Raw genomic sequence first — 21,934 nt, 5'->3', positions numbered from 1 at the left:
GACAAAATTATCCAAGCAGTAGTTTTATTCAAGCTAAAAGAAAATCCTTTCTCTCAAATAATCTAAAAAATTGCCCCTTCTGTCTTGCTTTGGATTGATGGGAAAACTTTCTCCCTCTGCACAGGGAACAAATTTGTTTACCATTCCTACCTTCCTACCCTGAAGCATATACTGCCACTTATGTTCCCCTGTCTCCATCTCTGAGTTACCAGCCTTCCTGACCTCTGGCAGCTCCAAGAAGAACACTCACTACATGCCACATAAAAGATGAAAGGTGAACCTGGGTGAATCTCAGAAAAATTCAGGTTAAACATGGAAATTCAGGAAAAATAGGAAATAGTGCTAACTTCCTCAGATTTAGTAGTCCATGTTAACTGAATTTACTAAATTATCGTTTAGGTCTCAAAGACATCAGTTATTTTCCAGATCTAAGATGTTATTCAGCAGTCTGTAATGCTTCCCAGCCTTCTTCTGGATAGGATAGGACACACAAATAAAATGACAGGCAATGTTTGGGTAGTCCTCTGCCATAAAAAGCAGGAGTTTATAATCTCTGATATGGTCAGAAGTAACCAGCCCCAGGTTATTCAGGCCACTTCAGATCAACTTGCCCAGACACTGAGAGGTCTAAAGAAATCAATGTTGTGGTAACCAGCTAGGAATCTTAATCCCTGTAACCCATCACCTCTAAGTAAGGTGCTGTCTCATCTCACTCTGAACTCAGCCAACACATTCTGACCCATCAATCAAGAGAGCCCTCCCTGCAAAGGAAAGCCCATTCTCTCTTCTACCCCACCTGTCAGCCCACCACTATCCCATGGGTATTCTCTCCTTCATTCTAAGGTGAACTATTCCTAGGACTAAAAGTGCCCAAGATCCTGTCTCAAAAGCCTAATCATCTTCAAAAACAAACATGAATTTCTCAAGGAAAGAACTGTCCTCAGCGCCTCCCTTTCCTCCACAGCATCATCCTATGCTCCACTGATCCAGAGCTAGAAGGGACCTTTCAATAGCAGAATGTGTGGCCTGTATGTAATCCACCTGCCTGAGTCACTGCCTGTGCTGGCCTAAAAATGAAAGTTTCCCTCCTGATTTACTAAATCAGAATCCCTGGAGTGAAGCATGAAATCTACATTTTAAATCTGTTCCAGGATGACTGTTCTGGGCTGTTCTACAACAGGGTTTGAGAGTTCCTTCTGGTTTAATGCAGCCCCCTTCCTTTACACAGAAGGAAAGTAGAGAACAGGAACAAGAGAAGTGAAGTAAGCTTGTCCAAGGTCACACGGTGTTTAGGTGATCAAATCTGGACTGAATCCTGTCTTTCTCACTGACAAGCACAGAACTAGCTAGGAATGGCCTAAAATAGCAACAGGTCTACTAGCCCCCCGGCTGCCACTGCCCCTGCACTCACCCGCTTGTAGACGTCCTCCCGGCTGGCCTCATACTTCTGTTGCATGCGCTCCTCCAGGAAGTAGATGCGCAGCTTGAGGCTGAAGTTCTCCTTCTTCAGGTCATTGAGGTGCTGGGACAGAGTGCGATATCCATTAGACATGGTGGGCAACCCATGAGGAGGAGCATGCCCGATCGCCCCCTCACCCCAGGAACATGGTGCAGCTGCACCACGGCATGAATGGAGCCGGCTGGGACGCTGCTGAGGTTGCGGGACCCCAAGGGAGGCCGGGGCTACAGCGACATGGCCCCGGACGCGGGCGCTTTCTCCAGGATTTGGGACCGGGTTCGCTGCTCTGGGTGCTGGAGCGCAATGCGCTTTCCTTTTTTACCTCAGGGAGATATTTGCGGAATCCCTGACAGAGGAACATGCTGTGTGAACTCAGACACAAGTGGTGTAACCCGACTCCAGGCCAGGACTAGGCTGTCACCCTCCTGGAGCCTCCCAGGCCCAAGTGTAGGCAGTTAACAGTTTCCAGGAGAAAAGAGGGTCTGACCCCCAGATGCTTCCAGGAAATGGGAAGGGGGAATAATTCAATGTGACTGTGGCGGAGGGCTTGCAAAGAAGAGAAGGAAATAAAAGGGTGTGGAGTGCTGGGGAGGGGCTACTTACTTTAAGCTCTTGGTGGCTGATTTGTACCAAAAAATAAAATAATTAAAAAAGAAAGTGTGGCCAGAAACAAGATTTCTATGGAGAAGAGCACATGTACACAAAATGGCCCACAAAAAGGTGACCACATGTCAAATATCCTTTTAGGTGCAAATCTTAAAGGAGCTACAAACCAAATGAGTCTCTAATTCCTTTAGGTGATCCAGAGCTCACCTCTGATCAGTTCCTTTCAGTTTTTCTCCTGATTTTCAATCCCTGAGCAGTTACATTAATAGCCTTTATTCCCTGCTTCTCCCACCTCCAGGCACCTCCAAAGAAAGTGAATCTTCTAGTTGAGTGGGATCTTTGCAAACTGTTTACTAGTTACAGGAGCTCACACAGAGAGAGGGTCAAGGACACCTCCCTCTAGGGAAGAAGGGAAGGGGAGAAGAGAATGTACGAGGAGCAGAGGGAAGGAGCCACCCTCCTGGAGCCTGTTGATTTCAGCCAGTCACTGGCTCTTAACTCAGGCAACTGCCAAGTGGAGCCAAGTACTCCTCACCAGATCCTGCTCATAAAGCAATTTAAGATCTTTGAGTGACAGCTGCAACATTAGCAGGAAGTATTATTTATGCCACATCACAGGGATATTGAAGGTGACTAGGAGACAACCTCACAGCACAAATATCAAACTCAGGTTCTTTGTTCAATAATAATACCTTTTTAAAAAATGAATATTAACATCCAAGTTAAGGAAACAAGTTTATGCATATGTCAACCATTCACTTTCCCAACCTACTTGCTTCTCATATTTTCAATTCTTTCTCAAACTTCCATAAAATGATTCATGTCTGTATCTCCTGAGTACCCACCAGATTGATGAAGACAGTCTCAACCATCAAAGAGCTAGCTGATCAGTACATGTTAAGATATGCTTTACACTACAATTCACCAAGATTGTGTTTTTCAAACTGCAATCCAGCGTGTGCACATGCGCGCACGCACACACACACATACTCACACTCACACTCACACTTAACTGAAATAAATATTTCACAAAGTAATTGTTACTATCATTATGCATGATATGCTCTAACATTTCTCTTCTTTTTCTCTTTCTGAGTGACCTGCTAAGATGATTTCATGAGCAGCTGATAAATCTCAACCTGTACTTTAAAAAAAAAAATCATTGACTTTATGGAAACATAGAAGAAAGAATGATCAGTTCTTACTGAAGTGATACCAGGAAAAGCTTTGCTAGCGGCTGAACTAGCACTTTGCTTTTGAAAGAAAAAGATTTAATGAATTAAGTGACCTCAGCAGGGCAGAATTAGAACTGTGCATTCTTCCAAATAGATTAGGATTATAAGTAGGCAACACAATTCTTCACGGAGAGTTGATAATTTAAGCCAAAATATTCCACCCTTTTGAAAAAACCTACACACTTAAAATTTATTTAACTATTTTCATTAAATTTGAAATTTTGGAATAAATGAATATGTTGGGCTTATAGACCATGAGGAGCAAAATCTAAATTAAAATTCAAAAAATACTTTTCTGAGGTGTAGTGGTGCACCCTATAGTCCCAGATACTTGGGAGATTGAGGCAGGAGGATCACTTGAGCCTAGGAGTCCAGCCTAGGCTGGACAACATAGTGGGACCCCATCTAGAGAAATAAATAAAATTTTAAAATACCTTCTCTGGTCCCAGTTCTGTAACTAACTGGGCTTAAGAGTGTACTTTTCTAGAGGCCCAGCTGTCTTCATGTATAAAATGATATGGTTGGGAATGGAGTGATTTTTAAGGCCTTTTACTACTTTAAGTTCTTAGAGGGATAGCCTATTATTATCACTTCCATTTTGTTCCAAGAGAGCCATGCTGCCAGATTCTAGATTAGTGTTTAATCAAGCTTTGGCTGTCAATTTGGATTATTTTATCATGTAAGAAAAAAATTAATAAAAGATTTTTGGGAAATAAAACTGTAAGAATTCAGGCTATTCTTATTCAACCTATATATTTCTGGACATCTATGCCTGTTTTCTCCTGTGCCTATTTCTCTGCTCCCTTTTCTGTGTGTATTTTTTTTTTTTTGGGGGGGGGCAGCCCCTTAAAATTGGTGCTTAAATGATAGTAAGTCCTTAGCCTTTTGCTTTTTGTTGTTGTTTTGTTTTCACACTCTCTCCCTTAGAGATTTTATCTACTTTTAGTTCCATAACTTTTACCTCCCAAATAACTCCTAAATCTCCAATCAGCCTTCTGGATCTAGTCCTATACGTCCAACTCTTTGCTAGATAGCTCAACTTGAATGTCACATACTCAACACAAACTTCATAGCAAATACTTTTGCGGTAGTCCCTTTCCACTCCAGCCATCTCCATATTAGAGCCAAAATAATGTTTTCAAGACTCAAATATATCCTGCCATCTCTCTTAATTAAAACTCTTCACAGTCATCTCATCACTTTTAGATTAAAGGGAAAACACCACCACATGTCTTTAAGACGTTCACCTCTTTTTTTTTTCCTTCAAATCCTGTTTCAAATTCCATCCAAATAAAACTTTGCATCCTACTCTAGTTTCTTCCTCTCTTGAACACCTCCCTAAGGCAAATATTAACATCAGCAAGTGGTTCATGTGATGCCTTTTGATATTGCTTTTATTATCTTAGAAGGTTATTTATACTGTTTAGAGGTATTTAATTTTTCATATGTTTGAACTCCCTACTAGTCAAAGGCACCCAAGGAAAGTATCAATGATTACATGTCTTCATCTGTTCCTACAGCTTCCACAACACCCTAAAACCACATCTGCAGTAACAGTCACACCACTGTGCTGCCACACCCTGTTTAAAGTCACCTCAAAGATTTTAAAGATTGGCAAGGAATAGTTTGTATCTTTGTATTCTCTCCTCAGTATTTATAAAGCACTCCCAAGTATTGTGGAATTGATGAATGGATAAGTATCCCATAAATATTATGTTTTGCCTGGATTATTCTTATAATGTAAAAAGTTTGTTTTAATAGTTGCAAAGAAAATACATTTGTGAAAATGGTAATTGTAGAAAAATGATGTTTTGTTCACCTAAATTTCTCAGATTGTGTGCCCACCCTGACCTTTTCCCTGAACTCCAATTTATACCTAACTTCTTAGTAGAAATCTCCATCTGAATATAGACATCTCATACTTGTGATATCTAAAATGGAATCCTCTTTCTTCCCAGCAAACATGATCTTCCCTCATTGGACCCTATTTCAGTTTGTATCAACTCAATGTTTATAGTTTTTATAGAGTTTATAGTTGTTTGGGCCAAATTCTTTTGAGTTTTCCTTGGCTCATTCTCTTTCTTATACATCACCTCATCTGTCTATGAGTCTTATTGTTTTATATATAGTATGTTTGAGTACATGCACACGCGCGCGCACACACGTTCCATGTAGCACCAATGTCACTGGAATTTCTGCCACTATGCTCCAAGATGCCATCATCTTTACCCCAAGTTATTTGAATAGCTTCCTCTACTGGTTCCCCTGCACCAACCCTAATTCCCCTACAGTCTATTCTGAACACAGAACCAGAGTAACTCATTTAAAATATGTCAGGTTACTCATCCATGAGAAACCCCTGTTGTCTACCTCAGAGTAAAGGCTGATACTGGTTCATCGGCCCATAAGGCCCCAGGGCCCTGCATGATCAGGAGCCTCTCTCCTCCTCTCGGATTCCCTCTTGTACTCTTCTTGCCACTCTCTCCCTATACATCCTGCTCTAGTCACAGTGGTTCCCCTGGCTTTTTCCTCAAAAACTGTAAGCACCCTTCCTCCTCGGGGTCTCTGAGCTAATTGATCCGTCTGCCTACTATGCTCTTTCTTTAGAAAGCTACAGGATCTTCTTCCTCTCCTTCATCTTGGATCAAATGTCACCTTCTCTAGGCCCCAGTTCAATCCCCAATACTGCAATAAATAAATAAATAAACCACAAATGCTACCCTCTCAAACAGGTGACTTTCCTATTTAAAACTATAACCCACCCATGCTTCTTGTCAGCATTCCATATCCCCCTTCATTATTTTTTTAATTCTATAGTATCACCACCTTCTAAAATATTACATTTACTAGCTTTACATATCTTGTCTCCCCCCTAGCATGTAAATGCCATGAGAAAGCTGAATTTGACCTATTTTTTTCTCTATCACCAGTGCTAGGAATGGTGTCTGGTACATAACAGGTACTCAGTAAATACTTGTTGAATAAAAGAATGCATGAAAATTAAACTGCTGATTTCTTTGTCCTCCCCGGATTTAATTATAATAAAACCCAATCTGAACACAAAATTAAGAAAATATTTTAAGATAAATGGCATACCTAAAGACACTCCTACTTTTAAAAGGGGTATTTTATAAACAAATTATTCTAACAAACTAATGTTAAAATGCAATGCAGAATCTGGTCTTTCTATAAGAGTTCTGAAAAAAATAGAGAATAATGTATTAAATTTGTTAGCAAAGGACAATACAAACTGTATAACACAGAAAAACATGACAATAGAAATTAGGAAGGAGAGATTGCCAGAGAAGATTCCATAGAAAATTGGTGTCTTATTGCCCATTAAAGGATTAAATCAGGATTGGGTAATCTGGGGAGAGGTTACAAGCAATCCAGGTATGTAGAATATAAGTGAAGGTACAGAGGGCCAACTGGACTGAAGCAAAGGGTACACACCATCTTGGAATAAGGGGCCAGAGACTACGGGGCGTGAAGAACTACACTGGGGAAATCTTGAAAGTCAGGGTGAAGAGCCTTGACTTTGCTCCTTGAGGCAGGTCCTGGTTCTCAATGTGGACAAAGTTATGGTTTAGATATGAGGTGTCCCCAAAAAACTTATGTGTGAGAAAATGCAGGAATGTTCAGAGGTGAAGTGATAAGATTATGACAGCTGCCACCTAACCAGTGAATTAACACACTGATATGGATTAACTGGGTGTAAGATGTAGCTAGAAGAAATAGCTCACTGGGGGGCATGCCTATGGGGTTTATATTTTCTCTCTGGTAAGCAGAGATGTCTCTCTGCTTTCTGGTTGATGGGAACTGAGCAGCTTTCTTCTGCCATAACTTCCAACCATGATGTTCTGCCTCATCTTGGGCCCAGTGTTATGAAGTTGGCCAACCATGGTTTGACCCACTGAAGCCATGTGTCAAAATAAACTTTTCCTCCTCTAAATTGTTCTTGTCAGGTCTTTTGATCATAGCAATGCAAATCTGACTAAAACAGGTAAGGAGAAAGGCAATGGGGGTAAGAAGAACTGGGAACTGTTTACAAGCAAGATTGTTCTGTTTCTTTGTTTACTGATTATGCTTTGTCTTATTACTTTGCTTTCTGTAGCTTTACCAAACAATACCACACATACTTGGACTGTACACTCAACCTACCAAATCAGGTCTCCCAGGCCAGTGTATTTTCAGAATCTCCATATTATTTAGACAATAAAACACTGCAGGCTCTGGGACTTATATAGTGTTTATACCTTTGTTTTTTCTCTCTCAGTAAATCTCATATCTATACTTTTCTCTCAAAACGATTTTTTCAAACATGAATGGCTTGACCCTGCTCCTTTCTTAATTTCTTCTTTCTACCTCTTCCATAATGTATTAGCCAAGACTGGAAATAATACTGTAATAATGACTCAATCAATGCCAACAATAGTAGGAGGATTACAACCCAGCTGTTGTATGTCATGCTCCATTAACATCACCAACTGTCAAGTCAGCCTTTAAAAAACGCAACTCCACATTTGCTTAATCATATTCAGACCCCCCATATAGCTCTTATAATGGAATTGCTTGAAAACATATAAATCTCTCACCAATCTCCTAAAAATAAAGTTCCACTTCACTAGAAATGATTAATCACCATGATAGACACATTCTTTTCAAATATAATAAAACTTCCACAATTCAAACTCTGCAACTTTGATATCCGTGTTAATTCATATCTTTACATTCCTTAAAAATAAAAATATTTAAAATAAGTTAATATAGTAAACAAAGGAGCATGAGAGTAGTGTTTAAAGTAACCTCAACATTTTATTATACATTTACAAGTAGATAGCAATTATGATCATATTATGCACATTTATCTAGGTGGGGTGGTATAGAATTGTGGAATGTGCAATAGCTTTTGAACCAAAGAGATCTAGGTTCAACTTCTGGTTCTGCTATTTTCTAATTGTGCAATTTGTGGACAATTACAGAATAATAGTTTATAGTAGGATTGCAATCAGGAGATTGGGATCTAGACAGGTCACCAAGAGGGTTGTAACTATATCTGTAATGCTGCTATTTTGTTTTTCCACCTGAGGCACACAGAGTGAAAAGAATGGTTGTTCATATTTAGATAATAGATACACTGACAAGTATTCATTATTATTTGTATATTCCTGACATTTGTGAAACAGCTCATAATTTTTTTTGAGTAAACCAGAGAATGTTTTCATATTTATCATTATGTAAGGCATTTTGAAAATTAATGGCCATCTTTCATACTGTTCAGAATGTGTGGTGCTAACATATCCTTAACTCAGTTGTCTGGCATGATAAAAAAAAAAACTGTGAGAATCAGTATCTATTATACATTTTTTCCTGAAAGTAACAAAATAGCCCATAATTTTTCTTAAAAAATTAATTATTTTAAAGAGAATGAAATGAGAAATATTTTAAGTAGACAGTTATCAACTAGATATAAGGATAAATTCTCTATAGTAGAGTTGAATATAGTGAATTTATTGCCAAATTCCTTTCATATATTTAAATATCAAATCTTTAGTAGGTACTTGCTTTTTAAAAAAAAAAAACTTTTTAAAAATTTTTATATTTTAGTTGTAGTTGGATGCAATACTTGATTTTATTTACTTATTTTCATGTGGTGCTGAGGATCGAACCCAGGTCCTTGCACGTCCTAGGCGAGCTCTCTACCACTGAGCCATAACCCTAGCCAGGTACTTACTTTTAAGAAAGAACAATATACCTGCCACAAAAGGGACTTAACTAAAACTGAAGAACCACTCGTCAGTGATATTGTTAAGAGTCTTCACATCTCAGCTAGACAGAACTTTTAAGATCTTCGGACATCCTGAGAATCTATGTTTGAAACATACTTTCTCCTAGAAACAATTCTAACAAAGATGTTCTCTACTGAGAGAGCTATCCTTTTTCGAGTAGTCTCAGAATACCCACAAGCTCTCCTATAGCACTAAAAAGGTAATAAGAGTCTATCTACTCACACTGAGTACTCTGATTGCCTTTTGCTACAAGAAGAGGTAAGTAAGTGTAAGGGACACCATATTTCCAAAACAAAAGCAGTAACCCAAAGATGATCTCCAATAGACTGTTTAAACTTTTAACTTTTCTTACTGTCTTATTTTCAAGATAGCTCTATAACAAAGGCTCACAAATGGCTAGGAAGTATTTTCTGTATTTCAGAATCCAGTCAAATATAACCTAGGAAGCCAATTTGTCTTGGATTGAGAGAGAGAGACAGATGGGAAGAGTTGGGGCAGATGAAGGGATTTTATTCATAATACATATATGTATTCATAATACATATATGTATATATAATATACATATATGTATACATTCGTAATACATGTATGTATATACAATATACATATACGTAGATATTCATAATACTTAGAATTTCTACATTGTTCTGATAAAATCTGAGTTGCAAGAGTACTTAATTTAATTCCTGGTTGTTTTTTAATGATTTAGACTTATAAAATTAGCTGGATTCAATTATAGTGTCTTTTCCACAACAACCACTGACATGGGATTTGATGATGTATACAACACTTCAACGTATATTATTTCATTGTACCTTCACTACAATTTTTGGAGTACACAAATTAGATATCATTATCCCCATTTCCCTACTTAGGAAAAAGAGACATCAAGAGCCTTAGCTGACTTGCTCATGAAGAGGAGGAGTACAGACTACAACTTCCTAGTTGGACTCCATATTGCACACTCATCCAGGGTTTTGGTCATGAGACTATATATCCCCTGTGAGCCTAAGATTGACCTGTGACTAAAACAGTATTTCCCCTTTGTTATGATTTAGATATGGAAGCATCCCCCAGAAGCTCCTGTGTTAATGCAGAAATATCCAAAGATGAAATAATAAGATTATGAGAGATGTAACCTAATCAGACTATCCTAGTTTGGACTAACTGGGTGGTAACAGGCAGGTAGGATGTGGCTTGAAGAGGTGGGAGACATGCCTGGAGACATGCCTGGGAAGGATTCATCTTTCCTATGTCCACTTTCCCTTTCTCTCTCTCTTCCTCCCAGCCTGCATGAGGTGAGCAGCTTTCCTCTGTTCTACTCTTCTGTCATGATATTCTGCCTTACCTTGGCCCCCAGAGAAATGGAGTCAACTGACCATGGACTGAACCTCTGAAACTGTGAGCCCCAAATAAACTTCTCCTCCTCTAAGTTGTCTGGTCAGGTGTTTTGGTCACAGTGCTGGAAAGCTGACTAACATGCCCATGTACCTCAGGTCTCTAACATCTTTCCAAAAAGCATCCTGGACTGTAAATAATTATCCCTCTGTCCTTGGAGGACCTGACCATCTGAGCCTATGTAAAATTCACTTTCTCCACTTTCAAGATGAGTAAACCAAAGAGGACCCTCAAAAGGTTAAACATAACAGTTACCATATGACCCAAAAATTCCTCCTCTAGTTTCACACTCAGAAGAATTAAAGCTATATGACCCTATAACAACCTATACACAAACATTCATAGCAGAATTATTCTTGATAGCCCCAAGTGAAAATATCCCAAGAGTCCTTGGGCTAATGAATGAATGCATAAAATTTAGAATATCCAAATGCTGGAATATTATCCAAATATAAGAAGGAATGAAATACCCATACATGCTACAACATGGAGGAACCCTGAAAACACAATGGCGTTTTATTATTAAAGTAAATGGGCACACTGTCATGTGTAACTAATTAAAACAAATAAAAATAAAATTTAAAAAAGTAGAAGGGCACAAAAGGTCATATAGTATACAATCCTGTCTATATGAAATATTCAGAATACACAAATATATGGAGAGAGAAAGTAGATTTGTTGTTCCCAGGAGCTAAGCTAGAGAGAAGGAGAAATAGGGAGTGATTAATAATGGAATGAGGTTTCTTTCTGGAGGTGAAGAAAGTGTTCTGGAGAAAGACACTGGTGATGATTGTACAACTCTGAATTACAGACTGTAGAAGGGTGAGTTGTGAGGGATATCAATTATATTTCAATAAAGCCATTGTTTAAAAAAATAATTGAAAGCTAGGAGAAGCAACTTCCTCAATCATTTTCCCTTTATAAAGGTTTTCTGTAATAAAGATTTAGTTATATATTTAAATTCAATTCAACTTAGTTAAAGTTAAAGGCTTAGAATTGATCATGTCTAGTCTGGGTATGGTGGTGGATGCCTGAAATTCCAGCGGGTTGGGAGGCTGAGACAGGAGGATCAAGAGTTCAAAGCCAGCCTCAGCAACAGTGAGGCACTAAGCAACTCATTGAGACCCTGTCTCTAAATATAATTCAAAATAGGGATGGGGATGTGGTTCAGTGGGTGAATGCCCCTAAGTTCAATCCTCAGTACTCCCCCCAAAAAAGAATTGATCATGTCTAAATGTTTTGCATGTTAATCCTATTTAAATTGTGGGGCACTAACAGAAAGGCTACATGGAATATCCTCTTAATGGCCTTCAATACTAATTATTCATAGCTAAAGTTTTATTATAATTCCAGATAAAACAAATTCAAATATGTGATCCATTCAAATACATAATCTATTCTATATTTTGATACAAGGAAAACATTCCCATTAGGCTGTCCTGATGAATATTTATAACATTTGCGTATCACATTCTAACAAGGAAAATGTAAATAGAAGTCATTCAACTCAGTCTTCCACTCATCAATTCTTTCACTCCAACACAGAGATTTCTGCTTAGTGTTCCAGAAACCAACTACTGATACCTGCCTCAGAAAGACTGGGGATGCTACAAAGACTTCACTTTTTTCTTTCAGATTGCAGAATAAGCAAATTTATCTTTTAAAACTCTGTTTCTGAAATTTCTACATAAGTTCTAAAGTTTCAGAGTCATTTATATGCTAAACTATTAATACCATTTCATTTTCTCCCCTAAAACTCAGAGCACATCCTCTACACAGCTTTTTCTTAAAATAACTGGACTGATGACAGGAGAGCTAACAACAGGTTGATTAACAAACCCTATCTTAGACAGCTTTAGTATGAGCATAAAGGATGAGGGTTCAGATGATGTTCCTGCTGCCTCTCCCCACCACAGATACACAACCACACCACCCCTGATCCTGGAATAGCAAGATGTCGTCATCAGCACCACACCAGAGCACTGTGAACTATATAAAAACAAAACAAAACAAATAACAACTTCTCTGACCACCAAAAATAGACAGCCCAGACAGAAATAGTGTGGCCAGAGACAACTAAATGAACTGCATGGTAGAAATGACATTTGAGCTGCAGCATTGCCTGGAGCTTCCAAGAACTTTTAGGCTCCAAACTAGATTTTCCCTCACCTTAGCCCAACCAATACCTGCAGGAGGTGATGTTTGTCCACCTGGTTCAACTCAGAAAGACTATCTGTTGAGCTACTAGAATTCAGGGGGAAATACCAATCAATGGCCTCAACTTTTTTCTCAAGATTTTCAATAATCCTTTTTCAATCCTTCTCAAGACATGAAGGCAGTTTTGAAGGCATGACTAGGATCTGCTGTGGTCGTAAGAGCACAGTGTAAGTTCACAAAAGACGTAAGTTCACAGTGATACATGAACTACCATAGACTGGTCAGCAGCAAAGCACTAACCGAAAGTAGAGGGTGAGTTGAGAGAGACACAGCCAACATGATCCCAAATCAACACTCTAGTGCTCCAGCCATGACAAAAATCTTATTTCTGAACTATTTTTCTGCTGCCTCTAGGACTTTGCAGGGGTAGCAGCATTAGCATGCAATGTCCCTCCTCTTCACTCCTCATTCAGCTCAGATGTTAAGTAATTAACTTAGATATTAAAGAAGGCTACTGGACCCTAAGGCTAGACAAGGGCCTCCTCCTGAGTGCTTTCACAGCATTATGCACCTATTCTTATTGTGGTCTTTACCACAATCTATTAGGATTATCTAATATTGGCTGTCTCCCCAAATACACTTAGAGCTCCTGAAGAGCAGAAAAGATGTTTACTTTTTTCCCCAAAATGAAAATCACTTCACTGATTTATTGGTTTGTACTGTTGTTTTAATGATTATAAAAATACTGTGTTTGTTCCAGCTGTTCTCTTTTCTCCCCACGAATGGCATAACTTAGCAGTTGCTCAAGCAACTTGATGATGTCAAGAAAGCTTGACACGACAAAGTACAACAAAAAAAAGAAAAGAAAACAAAAGAAAGAAAGAGAGAGAGAGAGAGAGAGAGAAACAAAGAAAGGAAGGAAGGAAGGAAGAGAGGAAGGAAGGAAGGAAAAGAAAAGAAAGGGGGGCAGGTAATGTTAACTATGTACCCCGAACTCTGCTAATCATTATAGTTAGTAGTGAAAAGACATTGTGTATCTGATATTATGGAGCTCAGATTGTAACAGGAAAGATTAACTATAGCATTCATACTATTAAACCATAGATAATTCATAGTATTAAAAGGAAAGTTCAAGGTACTCTGGAAATTTACAGCAGAGTAACAACTAAGTTTCAGATAGGAATGGGGAGATAACTTGGTGGTAGGTCATCCTTGGCCTTCACTGATTCCTTCACACCCAAATCAATAACTTAGTTCTGTCAATTATGCCTTTGAAATCTCTCTTTCATCTGTTCATTTACCTCATTCCTCTGCTGGCATCATCATCAACTTTTGCCTTGGATGTTGAGCCTCCTAACCGTTCTCTCTGCCTCAAGGCTTTAGTCCTCCTATCCAGAGTCCATGCAGAAGCCAAAGAGACCTTTCCAAAAGCAAATATGATTATGTCGACTGCCTGTTTAAAACCTTTAAGCAGTTCCCATTGAGCCTGTTTAAAATGTAAAGCCTTTACAGAACTTATAAGGCCACATGTACTGGCTTCTGTCTCTTATCTTCTCTCTCTTATTCTCCAGTCTTAATTTTTTTCCACATTGCTTGTCTCCCATGTTCTAAGGATATTGACTAGCTATAGTTCTTTCTCTCATATGAATCTTGATTCATATTGTTTCTTCTACATGGAACATTTCTTATTCTCCCTCTCCCATCCCATGTTAGTGGTTTATTCTTCTTCCTGTTAAAGTAAATCAACTTTTCAAGTTCAGTATTATTTAAAAAAAAAAAAAAAAGCAGAGAAAGATATTCCTGGACTGACTCATACCACAATGCCTCATCACCCGGGGCCCAAGAACTGGCAGAATATGCAAATTTCTCAACCTCTCTAAAGAAAATGAAATCCACCAATACGTTATTAGAAAGCCCTTACACTAAGAAGTTAATAAACTCAGGATCAGAGCACCCAAGATTCAGTGTCTTGTTATTCCATATGTCCAACCACACAAATGTCAGCTTTGCCCTAGGGAAACAACATACTAAAAAAATAAATAAATAAATAAGGAAGAGGCTATAGAATATGCTAAACTTTTGTCCAAGAGAATGGAAGAGGTTAAAAAAAAATCAGGAATACATTGCCAAGCCCTCTCTGAGAGCTTCTAAGTCTAAAAGTCAGAATCTAATCAAAACTAATAATTTTTAAGAGTTGGGGCTGGGGTTATGGCTCAGCAGTAGAGTGCTCACCTCGCACGTGCATGGCCCTGGGTTTGATCCTCAGCAACACATAAAAATTAATAAATAAATAAATAAAGTAAAGGTGTTGTGTCCAACTACACAACTACAAAAAAATATTTTAAAGAAAAGAGTAACATATAAGATCAGGCCAAAAAAAGAAAGAAAGAAAACAATGCTGGATAATATTCACCCTTAAACACACATCACTGCATACATTCACACCTGATCACTGTGGGATTAACAGCCAGGACAGGGGCTGACATGTAGCACATACTCACATACTGAGTGAATAAATGAGTTAACCCATAAATGTATAAGGGAATCAGCTGTCCACAGAGAGACATAATAAAACTATGACTAAGAGGTCAGACTTTGTAATCAGTATACTTATATTCATATTCAGCTCCAGTACTTCCTAGTCATTTCCTATCTTCAGTGAATCTTTGTCCAAGTGAAGATAATGATAGTAACAACTTTAAAGGCCTGTTAGGAGAACCAAATAAGATAATGCAAGGCAAAAGCATCCATAGAGGTGGACACATGGTAAGCACTCAATAGGTATTAATTAGTATCCTTTTTATTGTTATTTTTAAATTTTATTATTGGAATAGAAATTATGATAATAATGGAAATTCCACAGGGTCCACAGGAAGGAAGATAGGGCTTTTTAAAATATTTTTTTAGTTGTAGTTGGACACAATACCTTTATTTTATTTATTTATTTTTATGTGGTGCTGAGGATCGAACCCAGAGCCTCGCATGCGCTAGGCAAGCACTTTACCACTAAGCCATATCTCCAGCCCCAATAGAGCTCTCTTCATATGGTGAAGAAAAGAAATGAGGACAGAGTAATGAGATTAAATTTTAAAAAATGGAGAATTATTCTAATTTAAAGCCTTATTTGCTGTGGAAGTGGTTGCTCTCTTTTCTGTGTTGCTAGCCATACCTTACACAAATTGTTCAATTTTTATGATTTATTCTTTTTGATAAAGTTACTTTATTAATTTTACAACCAAATATGAGCTAATATGTGTGTTTCTATATGCATGTATATACATACACAAAAAACTAGGGAAATGTTTTATCCTGATAGTTAGGACAAAAAAAAAAGGTCTTAAAGACATATTTTCATTCATCAATTATTCCAATCTTGAAATATCCTCAGCAACACATAAAGACATATTTTCATTCATTAATTATTCCAATCTTGAAATATCTCATCCTCTGCTGCTTTAAAATTGTTTAAATAAAATATTTTATAATTTAAATTTCTGATGCCACTCATCAGGTTTTATACTCTGAATGGTAACTTGCATATGTCTCAGTCATTCCTGTAGTACTTAAGGAAAAACATGGTTGATGTGCTACTCATCACATATCTCTGGCAATGTTGCTCAGGAAACAAATGTCACTAAAGTTCTGTAGAAGGCCTCTGAGGAGTCATGTTTAACAGGGAGAAAAGCTATGCTTATGAACACGTAAAGTTTAGAATCTCCCTCCTTCTCATCTAATAACTTTATGAGTGTCTTAGGACACAAGTGGAAACAAAACTAGTATGCTTGGGACACTGTGGTTATGGAAATATAAATGCCATTTTTAAAATTAAAATGCAGTTCACTGGTAGCATTCATTTCCAAGACTACAATTACAGAGAAACACTCAAAAACACTGAAACGGCAGAACATAAAGGCAGCGCTGACATGACCCAGATTCACCTAATTAGCAAAGCATATCCAGACTCTGATAATTCAGCGTTCCACAAAGGTAAAAAGTGTAAAAGCCTCTCCATTTTAGCACTTTTTTCTTCTTTCTCCCCCGACCCAAGACACAAGTGGAAAAGTTTGCCAGGTTGGGTGGGATCTCAACAGGCTGACTCACTGTGGTTAGATTGAGACTGCCAGGGAAAGCTGGCTTCAGTCTACAGTTAGAATGCTGCAGCTGGTTTGACTAGCATTTTCATGTTAAAGACAACATTATTAGAAAATGTGTAAACAGAATAGAGCAGTGGAGGCCTCCTCTTGATTTAACAAAGACCCCTACCCTTCAGGGCTCTTCTGTGGCTTCTGCCATTTAAAATTCTATGTATAAACCAAACTGCACACATTCCACCAATGGAACCTCTCCTTCCCCAGATGATCCTCTCATTTCCCCAAGAACCTTGAAATCATTGGAGTTATCCTGGCTTCTCTACTTTATAACTTCAGGCAAGTTATTTGATCCTTGCTCTCTTTATAGTTTAATGGATGTCATAATAATAACAATCTTATAAATTAGAAAGATGAACTCAAAATTAGCTGAAATAAAATAAATATTTAGAAAAGTGTCTGGTGTATAAAATCACTCAATAAACAGTGTTTATTATTATTAGCTACTATTATGATCCTCTTAATAAGTTCTGTGAAATATTATTTCAATGAAATAAATGTACATTTCTTGGTTTTCCATTCTACCACCAATACCCACTTTAGAACCATTCACTTATTGTGAATACCAAGTAGTGGCAAGAGAAATACAAATCCAGTGGAATACCCAATCTTCAGAACTTTCCGATAAGTTTAATCGATGAACATTTACTGAGTGCTTATTACAAACTAAATTATGCCAGATTCTAGAGAATAGAAAAGAATAAGCAAGAGGTGTTCTCTATCCTCAATAAGCTTATAGTCTGGGTATATATTCTATGATTAGAGTGTTACAGAAAGCATCCTAAAAAAAGCAGGGGACACTAGAGCTGAAACTCAAAGAGTGAGAAGGCTTTAACGAGGGGAAGTATGAGAGAAGGTTTTCCAGTAGTAACAAAGACATGGAAGTATAAAACAGCTTTGAATTACAAGTAGGTCAGAATAATGGAGTAATTAATGGAGTTTTCTGTGAGAGAGAAAACTGAGCACTAAAAGTGGATTTACAGTTTACCTAGAGAACTCTGGTAGAATTCTCATCTACATCACTCTCCATAGAAGGAGCTTATGATTCCTTTTCCAGATGAGCCAACACCTTCATTAGCACCATACTTCACCAAGTGAGCTCCCCGCTGCCTCGAAAAACTCATTATTTTAGGTGGAACAAGGGACAGGTATTATTTTCAGGCTCGTGTCATGAAACATCAGACAAATTTCTTTGTTATTCTTTGTGCCTGTAGTTCCTTGTTTGTAAATGGGGATAATTGTAATGCCTTTTCCACAGAGTTATTGTAAATATTAAATGAAGTAACACTATCACATACTTTGAACACTACCTGACATGTAGAAAGTGATCACTAGATGCAGGAGCTGGGGTGGGTGCTATGACCATTCCTTAGCATACAAGGATTTTTTTTTTTCTCAACTATTGACCATGTCCATTTGTATATAAAAATTAAGTCTTTTTTTATAGTCCTGGGGTTGAGCTCAGTAGAGCTCTCTACCACTGAGCTATGGCCCCAGCCTTTTTTTTTTCTTTTGAGACAGGGTTTCACTAAGTTACTGAGTTGCCCTCAAATTTGCAATCCTCTTGCCTCAGCCTCCTAAGTGGCTGGTAATAAAGACATGCACCACTATACTCAACTTTTAAATTTATATCTGACTTAATAATCTGTCAGGATTGATGATTGTGATATATAATAAACTCTAGAACCCAGAAAAAGTCACAGTTTCTGTGAGCCCTGGTTCTCTTTTGAAAAACGAGGACAATGATGCTTGTTTCAAGTCTTATAAAGACAAACTAAGGCAACTTAAGCATATAACCCACTGATCTAATATACAGATCTAGAAAGAAAAGAGATCCCTTTATCAGTGCAAACTCTTTATAACAAAGCTGACAAGGCTTTAAAATTAATTAAATCACTCACACATTCAAAGACACAAATGAAGACTATATGCTAAGTGATACTCTCCTTTTATCCTGTGCAATACCATCTATTGGTCTCAACCTGACAAATACAGCTGGGAGTTAGAATTTAACTGACACCTAGAAAGGTGAATCAAAGCAGGGCCCAAAGCATTGCTCTTCCTTCCCTCCCCATCATTCTTCACCCCACTCCTGCTGTTCACTGAGGGTAGAGAAGGAAAGAGAAACCATCATATCTTCAAAGTTTTGCCCTTCTTATCCCTTTCCCCTGCATTGACATAACTGTCCCTTATCATTTTCGCTTATTAACTGACCAATTATGTTTTGGTTACATAATGTATCCGTTTTTTCTCTTTTAGTCTATAACTTTTTACTCTGGAATCAAAGGCATTTTCCCAAATTTCCTATAGCAGCAAGTATTTATTTTACTGATGCATTAATTTTTTTACTTCTCTCCTTGTTTAAGCTCTCCTTTCTTATCTCCCTATAATCCAGTCTCTCACTGGCTCACTCAAGAGTATATCTTTCTTCTCCAAAAATGTCCTCACTGTCTAGAGTATTGCACTCTCTCTCTCTCTCTGACTAGCAAAATATAACACAATTTTGGAAACCTCCTTCACTGTATAGCCATAAGAGATAATCACTGGTAGAAGGCCCTTCACCATTCCTTTAATAAAATTAGATATGTTCTCCCAAATTTCAGAGTACAGTGTTCTTATCTCCATGACAGCACCTTTAAGTTACATAATGTCTGAAATTCCTAATAAACAGTACCTATTTGAAGGGCAGGAATAATTTCTTAAAGTGATCAAACATTTGTTGCATGGACAGATTAAATAAGAATAGATGAAATACAGATTCCTGGCTGCTCATCTCAGATTGCATTCCTTTGACATCTTCTTCAAGCTGTGGAGGAATCAACCCTTTTCTGACACAAAACCTTTAACATGTTACTTCCTGTCTTACAGTACAATCACCCATCCTTCCTCCCAAGACTCCAGAATGCACAGTTAAAATCTTACAGAAAATGTCATGGTATTCTGTCATTTTAAGGATGGAACATTGGAATGTAACCTGACCCTTCCTATATTTTTTCTAACTAAGGTTTCCTCCAATTTTCAAGTCCTCTCATGGAGGTACTGCCCCTCATAATCTACTAAATGAATGAATATAAGAATGAACACATACATGAGCACAACACAGCATGGTGGACTGGCAATGAGTTTCTGACAAAGAAGTGTTTTAGTCTCATTGTTTTTTACTTATTACTTGATGTACAGAGGAGAGAGATTTAACTATCTGTCATTGGCCTTTTCTCTGCATCCTAACTTGGTTTCTGTCAGTGATTCCCCAAATTAAGAAATAAGGACAAATCCATGATATTAGACTTGAACTCTAAGATAAAAGGACTCAGGACTTTATATCTGAAAGTCAGCTAAGCCCTGCTCAGCCCCACAGCATCCAGCCATTCAAACTTTCAGTGGAGGCAACACCCATCATGTCTATGTTCCCAGTCACTTCTCAGCCACAAGGAACACATGGGAAGACTGCCTGTCAAGGCTCCCCAAACAAGGAGTTCTCAGCCCTTCTTCAGTAGCAGATCCAAAAGGTGGGGGAAAAGGAGGGGCCTGAGTTACTACCCCACTCCCACAACCAGACACACAGCTTTCAGAGGCCCAGTCTTTAAAGTCACTTAATATTCCTAAGAATTCTTTGATTTTTAAAAAAAATCAGTGTCCATGACAAACAACTCTGATCAAGAAGACCAAGAGTAAGTTGTTCAATTCCTAAGAACATGTTATATGGAACATTACTGCCATGGCAGTATCTAGTACAAATAATTGAAGTCCCAGAAAAACGTTTATAACTACAAGATGAGAAAAGACAGGATAAACCATTTCAACACAAAACTTTTTTGAAAAATGGAGTTTTATTGTTTTATGACCAAAGTGATCAATTCCAGAGTGAAAGAAAACCACAGGATCTAAGGATCTAATTACGCAGTACTCATGTGAGGCCTGCCCACTGGGTAACCCCCAGAGGGCACCAAAGAGCTGTTTCTTTTTTTAGAACATGGGTAAAAGACTTTATGGGTGCCTCTTTCTGGGCCCTATGATCCCAGCAGACAGGTCCTATTGTATAGATTTCCTGGGATCAACCCAGCTCCAGGAGAGCTGGGGGTCTATATTACACTATCAGTCATTGCTTCTTAACCAAATCTAAGGACAAGCAAGGAATATCAAGCAACATGGCTAGATGCTTGATGAGATGCAAATGGTTCTGAGAAACCTCATAGAGCAAACAATACTCAGATCTCTGGAATGGTCCCAGACAGTAATAGAGAATATAATGCTAGCTGACTGGACTAGGACTTCTGGGCTTATTATGTCGCAGCTACAGAATCTCAGGGTGCTACTTAAACTTCCTGACTTCATCTGAGAAGTAAACAAGAACACAAATGGTGGGGCTGGGGTTGTGGCTCAGTGGTAAAGCACTCACCTCGCACGTGTGAGGTCCTAGGTACAATTTTCAGCATCACATAAAAATAAATAAATAGAATAAAGGTATGTGTCCAACTACCACTAAAAAATAAACACTTAAAAAAAACACAAACGGTAAAACAAAAATTTATTGGTACAGGCAAATATCCATAAACCACAGCCACCAGCACACAGCTAACAGAGCATATGCTTATGGGACATAGGCTCTTCAAACACCATTATGATGACTATGCTTATAACCCCAACTAATGTACACATCATATTTTTATAAGACATCACTATTCCATCATACTGTTTTTAATTGGGATTAGAGCTATCCATCGTGTGACTTACCTTCTCAAAGTCTCGAAGAGCCTGGGTCTGCACCTGAGGGGGCTTCTCAAATGCTCTCAAGAAATGTGTCTGCCCAAAGGGGACCTTTTCACCATTTCTCCAAGTCTGTGACTGCACTGGTGGGCCTCTATCTTTAGTGTCACTAAGAAAAGCTGTCAGTGAAAAAGAACAACAATGAAATTTATATAATAAAGGCACCTTGATCATTCTAAGTGGCACATTTCAGAAGATTACGGTTTCCACAAAATGCATTTCAATTCTGGACCACATAGAAAGAATTCATATAAAGTAGCCTGAGGTAGATCATATTAATAATGGTTCTTAGTAGAAAAAACTACATGGTTTGTGTTCATGCTCCTTTGCAATATGGTGTTCCTACTCCTCCAATTAAGTAGAATCTATTTCTC

At 38.0% G+C, this 21,934-nt stretch overlaps 1 protein-coding gene across 16 annotated transcripts in view; it reads right to left on the bottom strand.

The window, feature by feature from the left end:
* The window catches only part of Pde4dip (myomegalin), a 235,864-nt gene that overhangs the window by 153,999 nt on the left and 59,931 nt on the right, over nt 1–21,934 (bottom strand). For 14 of the 16 annotated variants that reach the window (XM_046467236.2, XM_046467216.2, XM_046467245.2 and 11 more), the window contains exons 3-4: nt 21,528–21,679; nt 1,412–1,522 (exon numbers count right to left, since the gene is read on the bottom strand). In XM_046467236.2, coding sequence (XP_046323192.1) covers nt 1,412–1,522; nt 21,528–21,679 — 263 coding nt within the window. Of the gene's footprint in view, nt 1–1,411; nt 1,770–21,527; nt 21,680–21,934 lie in introns of those variants that run through there. The other 2 variants (XM_058586331.1, XM_046467243.2) reach the window with 1 other exon arrangement.

Source organism: Marmota monax, unplaced genomic scaffold (assembly GCF_021218885.2).
Source record: "Marmota monax isolate L192 unplaced genomic scaffold, Marmota_monax_Labrador192_F-V1.1 WCK01_AAM20220418_F8-fsc00181, whole genome shotgun sequence".
Taxonomy (NCBI): domain Eukaryota; kingdom Metazoa; phylum Chordata; class Mammalia; order Rodentia; family Sciuridae; genus Marmota; species Marmota monax.
The sequence above is the reverse complement of the archived record's forward strand: the minus strand, read 5'-3'. Positions and strand labels throughout refer to the sequence as shown.